At 40.1% G+C, this 9,241-nt stretch overlaps 1 protein-coding gene across 1 annotated transcript; it reads right to left on the reverse strand.

Moving 5' to 3' along the window:
- Positions 1 to 4,169: 4,169 nt before the first annotated feature.
- Positions 4,170 to 6,042, reverse strand: RD3L (retinal degeneration 3-like). Its single transcript, XM_011982881.1, has 3 exons — positions 5,827 to 6,042; positions 5,129 to 5,434; positions 4,170 to 4,828 (listed from the first exon to the last, which is right to left on the reverse strand). The coding sequence occupies exons 2-3, from the start codon at positions 5,425 to 5,427 to the stop codon at positions 4,552 to 4,554; spliced, it is 576 nt and encodes a 191-aa protein (XP_011838271.1). The 5' UTR covers positions 5,428 to 5,434; positions 5,827 to 6,042; the 3' UTR covers positions 4,170 to 4,551.
- Positions 6,043 to 9,241: the final 3,199 nt, after the last annotated feature.

Below are 9,241 nucleotides of genomic sequence, written 5' to 3' on the forward strand. Positions count from 1 at the left end.
ATTACAGGCGTGAGCCACTGCACCCGGCCAATAATAGTAATTTTTTTTTTTACAAGAGGGAAGGCAGGGCATTTGCTGAGTAGATAAGCGTGGCAGAGCGCTGTTACGTATTTACCATGGGAAAATGGAAGCAAGGTAATGACTGGGGATAATTATTATTTTCAGACGGGGTCTCCCTCTGTTCCCGCAGATGGAGTGCAGTGGCACAGTCACGTTTCACTGCAGCCTTGACCTCCTGGGCTCAAGTGATCCTCCCTTGATTTTCCCACCTCAGTCTCCTGAGTAGCTGGGACCACAGGTGCATGCTACCATGCCTGACCAATTAAAAAAATGTTTTTGGAGACATGGGATTTCACTATGTTATCCAGGCTGGTCTCAAATTCCTGGGCTCAAGTGATCTTCCCACCTTGGCTTCCCAAAGTGCTAGGATTACAGGCATGAGCCACCATGCTCAACCTAGAAGACCCCAATTATTGAATGCTTACAATATGTCCATATTCTAAACATGGTGAGAGTTGCTGCTTCATGCATTCCTGTCTTGATTGAATCGTAAATCTCTGTCTTACTCCTCGGGCCATACTGGATTTTCCTAAGGAGTGTATCCGAGTGTGTATATAGGTATACAATCAAACAATAAAAATCACAATATCCTGGTAAGTATACTATAAAATATTTCCAGAATAAGGGTGCTTCTCACAGTTTACATTGTTACCACTCTTGACCAAACCACTGCCATCATCTCTTGCCTGGATTATTGCAGAAACCGTCTATGTTTGGTCTCCTGACTTTTCAACCTTACCCCGCAGTAATCTAGCACCTACAAGAATGACTGGCATGATGTAGATGCTAAGTTAATATTTGTTGAATGATGGCCTGGCATAGTGGCTCATGCCTGTAATTCCAGTGCTTTGGGAAGCTGAGGTGGGAGGATCACTTGAGGCCAGGAGTTCGAGACTAGCCTGGGCAATATAGGGAGACCATGTCTCTACAAAATATTAAAAAATTAGCTCGGTGTTATGGTGCCTGCCTGTAGTCCCAGCTACTTGGCAGGCTGACTCAGAAGGATCACTTGAAGCCAGGAGTTCAAGGCTGCAGTGAGCTATGATTGTACCACTGCACTCCTGGGCAACAGAGCAAGAGCCTGTCTCTAAAAAAATTGTTGAATGAACAAATTCTTGAGTAAACCTTCACACCTGAGGTTCTTTGAGCACGTGTGACCTCCTGTGGCATCGATTGCTGTTAGGATAAAATTTTGTCTGACTCTGCATCTAGGCTTGGCGAGCATTCCTCCATCGGGCATCTCCTCGTCTGCTGCTCTTGCTGTGCTCTGGTCACATTGGCATTTTTTCTGTGTTTTGAAGATAGCAAGCTCATTCCCACCTTGCAGCTTCCACATTGACTCTTTCTTCTGTATTCAGTGCTTCCCCTCGCTCCCTTCCCATGACAGGCTCCTTTCTTCATTTGGGACCCTGTTCAGATATCTCCTTAGAGAAGTTTCCTGTGACCTCCATAGCTAAAGCAGCCCTTCCCTCCTTCCTTTTCTTTAGTCTTTTACACACTCTCTCTAGTCTTTTAAACAACTTTTTACCTTCTCCAAGCGCTGAACTCCTGCCTCCATCCAGTCCTGTTTGTGATAACCAAAATCCAGCTCTGCCAGTTACCTTTGGATTGTGATTGTGGTTTTGGCCCCTCCCCCACCCCAAGGGGGGACCAGAAGGATTCTGAGATTTCTGGCTTGTAGAATAGAGTAGATAGGTGGTGCTGTCATTTACTGAGACAGAAAATACCAATTGATGAAATGTTTGAAGAATTATGCTTTTAGAGGGTGTGTGTGTATTGGTACTAGCTGGTTCTTGAGTTCTGTTTGTCCCTTTAGAACACAAAAATTTCTCTATGACTTTGGTTTTGAACATGTTGATTTTCTTTTTTTTTTTTTTTTTTTTGAGACGGAGTCTCGGCTCTGGCTAGTAATGCTACCTCGAGAGCCTATTATATGTTGGGGATTATGCAGAATGCTTTTATGTGGATTCATTTATTCTTTCTGTTCCCTAGCTAAAGATTGTAGCTCCTGAACGAGTGCTGCTTTCTCTTCATAAAACACACCTGAAGTGTTCCCAGTCGTCCCCTTCCCACCTGTGCCCTCTTTATATTTTCCTTTTTTTTTTTTTTTTTTTTTTGAGACGGAGTCTCTCTCTGTCGCCCAGGGCAGTGGTGCGATCTCAGCTCACTGCAAGCTCCGCCTCCCGGGTTCACGGCATTCTCCTGCCTCAGCCTCCCGGGCAGCTGGGGCTACAGACGCCTGCCACCTTGCCCGGCAAATTTTTTGTATTTTTAGTAGAGATGGGGTTTCACCATGTTAGTCAGGATGGTCTTGATCTCCTGACCTCGTGATCCACCTGCCTCCACCTCTTAAAGTGCTGGGATTACAGGCGTGAGCCACCGCGCCCGGTCCCCCCATTATATTTTCGATCCTGATTCCTTTGCCAGCTTTAGGTATTATAAATAGGCTAGTGTATAAAAACATGGATCTGTCACTATTCAGGAAGTGATTTGTATTAAAATTTCTATTCGATTTATAGGTTTTCCAGAAATAACTACAGTTTTAAATTACGTATACCAATACTCTCACAGGACGTGAGTGTTAGGTTTGCCAACAACAAAGTGAGAGATGGAAACTCAAAACTTAATGTATTTTTCCTTTCTTTTTTCAAGCTTGGGTGGAAAATTAATTAAATTGCGTGTGGGTGACTTAGAGTGTCTAGGACTCATTTTCATCCTGAACTAGCGGAGTGATGTCACTGTCCATAGCTGCTTCAGTCACCAGAAGCTTTTTGCCGGGAGTTATTTCTCCCTGTCTGAATACAGAGGATGACTCTCTCTAGCAAGTGGTGTGGTGTTGTCCAGTGGCTGCTTGAGGAGCCTTGGAGAGTGAAGGAAATGATTTGCATCTCTTCATGGCATGTATTTCCTGGTATGTGTGGTGGGATGATCAATTCTAGTACTGTGCTTCATATACAAACTTCACGTTCTCCATGTTTCTTTAAATGAAAATTTTGTTCTCACCATGATTTAAGCAATGATATTTTCTTAAAACTCATGTTCGCTGCTTACTGTATTCACTGCACAATAAGTAGTTGTGTACTTTTCGGGGCATTTATCTCTCCCACATATAGTTTCCACTCTAGGAAATCTTACAGTGACTAAAAAAGCCAAAGGTAGTATGTAGGAAAACTGAAAATTTCAGAGCAGGAATGAGAGGTGTCTTTATTTTAAATCTACTTGGGACTGTGTTTCTGTTTATGTTGTCTTGTTAAACCCTAATCAGGTGGGTTGCATTACATGGTTGGGATTTAAGACCAAATTGAGGTCAGTTGAAAATGGTACAGAAGTTGGCTAAGAATGCAGGGAGAATAAAGTTAGAAGATACATATATATATTTTTAGTAGTGTATATTTAGTTCTAGTCTTTTTGAAAAAAGTTTTTTTTTTTTGTTTTGTTTTTTTGAGACAAGGTCTTTCCCTGTTGCCCAGGTTGGGGTGCAGTGGTGTGATCGCAGCTCACTGCAGCCTTGAATTCCTGGGCTCCGATGAGCTTCCTGTCTCAGCCTCCTGAGTAGCCGCGCTGCAGGTGTGTGCACCACACCCAACTTGTTCCAATTTTGATACATACTTTTTTTATTTTTAGATGAAAGAAAACTGGTAAATCTTTGAATATAAAGTTATAATTAGGTTCCTTGGACTTACCTTTAAGAATGAATTCTAGCACTTTATAAAATTCTAGCACTGACTAATATATAGTTTCCTACTTTTAATAAAGTTTTGAAAAGCCAGATTTTATATATTAAATATTTTGCTATTTCACCTGAGTGTAAGTTTAAATTATTCACCAACAGTGAATGTTTTTCTTTGAGAGTAGCAGCTACTCATGTTGCTAAATCAGTCTGTTTATCTTTACTGATATAATATAGAGCTGAGTTTTATTACATGTTCCCTTAATGTTGAGCTTAAAAGTACCGTGGTTAAAACCAAAGCTGAGTGTTGGGTTAAAGCCCTGCTTCATTTTTAAACTACATGTTATTTTTTCCCTCACCGCCCTTCTCCCCATCCCCTGCTGAGAATGATCACATAATGGGATGTTGACTTCTCATTTCTGTTATATTGTAAAGATAGGATTCACATTAATCATTTATTTAATTCTATATGTAGCTTTATTATAGAATAAAAGTCAAGGTTAATATCTAAGTTTTGTACAGAATTTGTCAAACTTCATACTAAAGTTGATTTAGTTCCTGTGAGGTGGGTTTGAGGTATAAGAAAATACTTCAAACATTTTTTCAAAATACTTAGGAAACATTTTAGTTAAAAGCATACTATTCAATGAAAACATAGCATGTTTAGAGTAGTTAAAAAAAGGATACTATTTAAAACATAGGATACATCCACAGGATACTGACCTTGTAACAAAGAAAAACTTCAAGTCACATCACTTTTTCTTATTCTTAACATTAAGAGTTCTAAGGTGGTCATAAAAACTCCTCTAGTTATAAGTAGCTTAACTAGGTGGGTGATGATATGGTAGGTTCCATATTCTGTGTGAGAACCCTGGGAACCTGTCCTTTGTGTTTTTATCTACGTAACTGGAAATGGTGGGTATTTCATCTTTGCCTGGGATCACAGAAGGAGCAGCGCAGGCCATGCTCCCTGAGTGCTCCAGGTCCTCTTGCTCACTCCCTCTGCCAGAGCTGCTTAGGAAGTCTTTCAGAACTTGCTTGAAGATGTAGACTATTTCCCATGGCAGTACATCATTTTCTGCCAAAACTTCTCGAAATCTGGAGGGAATGTGGTGATGAATATTCTGTTTAGAACATTTTTTGTTATATCTCCTTATCTCCAAAATACAGCTAGAATAATGTGCTTGTATACAAGTTACCCACCTTTTGAGTATTAATGCATGTTGTTTTAAAATTATACTTCTAGTGAAGAAATTTTAGATGTAATTTAAAACCATTTCTCACCAGATATCTACACAGTTAAAGAATTTACATGATAGAATACAATTTCTAGTCAAAATGTATGAGGAACTTAGACTTAGCAGTAGCGAGTATCATAAGAGAACACAGTGTTTTTACCTGCTGAGAATAGTTCCAGTTTGGCAGGGTTGAACTTGTGAGCAGAGAACTTCAAGTTGTCTTTGTTCAGTCACTGGGATAGTTGTGTGGGGATTCTGGTAGTTTCTGAGCCAGTTGTAATCCACACCTGTTTTTTTCACTTTTTGTTCATTTTCGATTTCTTGTATTAATCTCTCTCGCTCCTTTAGGTGCCATTTTAATTCCCGAAGCAGAGTCTTTGTCACTACGTCTGAGCCAGGAAAGTGTCTGGATTTGTAGGATTCGTTTCTGGGCCATTTCATCCAGCCAAAAAGTGGCATTTTTAGCCTGTGGAAATATTTTCCCGTGTTTATTTGCTCAAAACGTTATGGTTCTTCTGAGCAAATACTTGTTTCTTTACAATAAATTTGCCCGAAAAGTGCATGATTTTTTTTTCACAGGTTAGCTATGCAGGTCAAAATAAGATTAGAACATGGATTAACGTCTTAATTTTTAACTAGGTCAGTGGCAGAAACCAAGCTCTGAAAATGCTTTTATGTAGCTTAGCAGAAATTAGATATACAAAGTCAGAGATAATACATAGGCTGAATGATACCTGAAAATAACACTAACACTTGCTATGAAAAGTTTTTAGGAGACTTAAAATGTTAATGTCGAGGCAAGTGCTGCCTGTAAATACTTTTGATTTATGTTTTGTACAGAAAAGGTTTAAAGCTTACCTGTTAAGTTGATGGCTGATGTGATGTTGCCAAAGAGTTGCCTGAAATTGGTGACGGAGCTGTGTTTCACTCGGACATATCTTGCTCTCCTGAAAGTGTCCTCTGTTGAAGGAATGCACTGCCTTATTTACCCACCAAAATTGTATTTGAAATAAATAACTTTCTATGTTAGGAATGAGGCTGTGATGTCTTCATTTGGAGAGAATGCTTATTAATTCACCTTGTAAGTAAGCTAGAAGAAATGACAAAAATAACTTACTATTTAATCTTCACAAGTTATGTAATGGTCTGCCTTTTGAATGTAGCTCATTCTACTTGAAAAAAATGCCAGCAGCTATGGATGCTGGTCCTAAATGCATTCCGACATGTCTTTGGTAATGAAATGAAGAATGGTCGTCTAAAGCACCACAGATGCGCTCCGAGCTACAGTGAAGACTGTCGCATGATGTGATACTTTGCTGTGCACAGCTGTAGGTCACAGTTTAGTGCTATATTTTTATGCCTGTAGAGCTCTAAAAATAACCATGTTGCTTTTATTCTTCAGCTTAACTTTCAGGCCATTTGGAAGCCGGGTCATTGTCCCCTGTAGTGAAAACAGGAAAAATAGATCAGACTTGACTATTTGCAAAACATGCATTCTGAGAAAGCTCATTGTAATTGAGCGAAATAGGTAAAGAATGTTGATGTGAATCATAATTGTGAAATATTTAGCAAAGGTTACATTCTGTATTAATTTTGTTTTTTCTCGCAAAATAGTTAAATTTGTATATTTAAGCAATTTGAAATGCTAGGGAACATAATAAACGCTTAGCTAGATAACTTTAAAATATACTTTATAATCTCTGAAAACATGGTAATAAGGCAGTAATTGGTTGTCAGGGAAAAATAGAGGCATAAGAACATACAAAGTTCAAAACAAAATCTTGTAATTCATCATAGAAAAATCATTTTAGTGTTTTTTTTTGGAGCTGAGGATGAAAAACTTATATTTACTGTTTAGGTGCATATTGGTTTGTAATGGTTGTTATTGTGCCATTTCTTTTTTCTTTTCTTTTCTCTTTTTTTTTTTTGAGACAGAGTCTCGCTCTGTCGCCCAGGCTGGAGTACAGTGGCCGGATCTCAGCTCACTGCAAGCTCCGCCTCCTGGGTTTACGCCATTCTCCTGCCTCAGCCTCCCGAGTAGCTGGGACTATAGGCGCCCACCACCACGCTCAGCTAGTTTTTTTGTATTTTTTAGTAGAGACGGGGTTTCACCGTGTTAGCCAGGATGGTCTTGATCTCCTGACCCCGTGATCCACCTGTCTCGGCCTCCCAAAGTGCTGGGATTGCAGGCTTGAGCCACCGCGCCCGGCCATTCTTTTTTTTTTTTGAGACAGAGTCACGTTGTGTCACCAGGGCTGTAGTGCAGTGGCATGATCACAGCTCACTGTAGCCTCAACCTGCGGGGCTCAAGTGATCCTCCCACCTCAGCCCCCTGAGTAGCCAGGACCACAAGTGCATGCCACAGCATGCCTGGCTAGTTAAAAAAAAAATACACATGCACATATGTACATATATATGTTATATATATGTGTACACGTTTTATATATTTACATACATGTATGCATTTTATATATGTACATATATGTATGCATTTATATGTATACATATATGTATATATGCATGTAATATATGTATATATGCACATAGGTGTATATACATACATGTATGTATTATATATGTATACATAACTATACACACACATACACATACACACACATATACTTTTTTTTTTTTTTTGGTAGAAATAAGGTCTCCTTGTGTTGCCCAGGCTGGTCTCTAAACTAGGCTCAAGTAATCCTTCTGCCTCAGCCTCCCAAGGTGCTGGGATTACAGGCGTGAGCCACTGCACCAGCCCGTGCTAATTTTCTATGCAAGTGTTTGTCTTTTGCTAAAGGGTAGATAGAGTATAAAAGGTCTTTTACTCTCCAGTTCTCTGTTAAACGACTGCATAGTGGTTTTCCCTTTTATAGTATTTGTTTCTTCTGTTGCTTTTCCTTTCAAATGAGCCATGAAGAATAGATACTGTTTACATCGGACTTGCATGTCATGCACGATCAAGAGCGATGTGTGTGGTCATCCTACAGCTCCTATTGCTTGTATGTTAGAAAAAGCCAGATGTCAAGATTCATTATTGTCAACTAGAAGGTTTTCACATTACATTGCATATACTGTTAGGAGAAGGAAAGGAGTAAAGTTTATCATGATAGAAGTGTCCTACCACATTTTATACTAAAATTACAGCGAATCTTGCCGCATACTCCTTTGAATAACCTCCTTGTTACTGCATACATTTTTTCCCTCTGAAATGGTAGCAAAAATATCAGAACATATTGGATATGGAACTTAAGCCAAATTTTTGTTCAAGGCCCTCTGCAGTCTTACATTATCCCTCCTTTAAGGCCCTCTGCAGTCTTATATTATCCCTCCTTACCTGGCTTGCTTTCTTGCTGGACCCTAGAGCACACCTTTTGTTTCAGCCAGGCCACATTGCCCCCAGACACTTGCCATGCTTACTTCTGATCCTTTGGCTTTAGTTTAACTGTTTTTTCTCTTCTGAAAAGCTTCTTCTTTGTCTTTTTCATGTATCCACATAGTAATTCTCTTTTTCATGGACCAGCTCAAATACCAACTCATTTTTTCCTTCAACCTGAGGGTCAACGTGAACATCTTCCTTGGCCCTACTTTTGCTTTGAACTCTGGTTTTATTTATCTTCACTGTTAAACTTATAGAAAGACTGGTTTGGTCTGTGTTCCTCTTTTCTCTTCCCCCGACCCTTTTTTTTTGGATGGAGTCTTGCTCTGTCGCCCAGGCTGGAGTGCAGTGGTGTGATTTCAGCTCACTGCAACTTCTGCCTCCTGGGTTCAAGTGATTCTTGTGCCTCAGCCTCCCTCGTAGCTGGGATTACAGGTGTGCGCCGCCACACCCAGCTAATTTTTGTATTTTTAGTAGAGATGGGGTTTCACCATGTTGGCCAGGCTGGTCTTGAACTCCTGACCTCAAGTGATCTGCCCGCCTTGGCCTCCTACAGTGCTGCGATTACAGGCATGAGCCACAGCACCTGGCTGCTTTTCCCTTTTTCCTAATCCTTTCCAATTAGATCCTGCTCTGTTCTCTACTGTAATTGCTGGCTTTCAGTTACTTAACAGATATCTATTGACTGTCTGCCAGGGCCTGGATAGTTAGGGGCTGAGGTGTAGCAGTGAACAAAACAGACCTAGTTCCTACTCCCAAGGAGCCAGCTTCCAAATGTGAAGACAAATATAAGTAAACAAATCATCCAGTAAGGTAATTTATAGATGGTCATAATCTATTAATATACTTGAAGCACTTCTCCCACTTAGAACTGGAGGTCAGAGAAGGCCTTTTTGGGTA

The sequence above is a fragment of the Mandrillus leucophaeus genome, unplaced genomic scaffold (assembly GCF_000951045.1).
Source record: "Mandrillus leucophaeus isolate KB7577 unplaced genomic scaffold, Mleu.le_1.0 Scaffold244, whole genome shotgun sequence".
Taxonomy (NCBI): Eukaryota; Metazoa; Chordata; class Mammalia; order Primates; family Cercopithecidae; genus Mandrillus; species Mandrillus leucophaeus.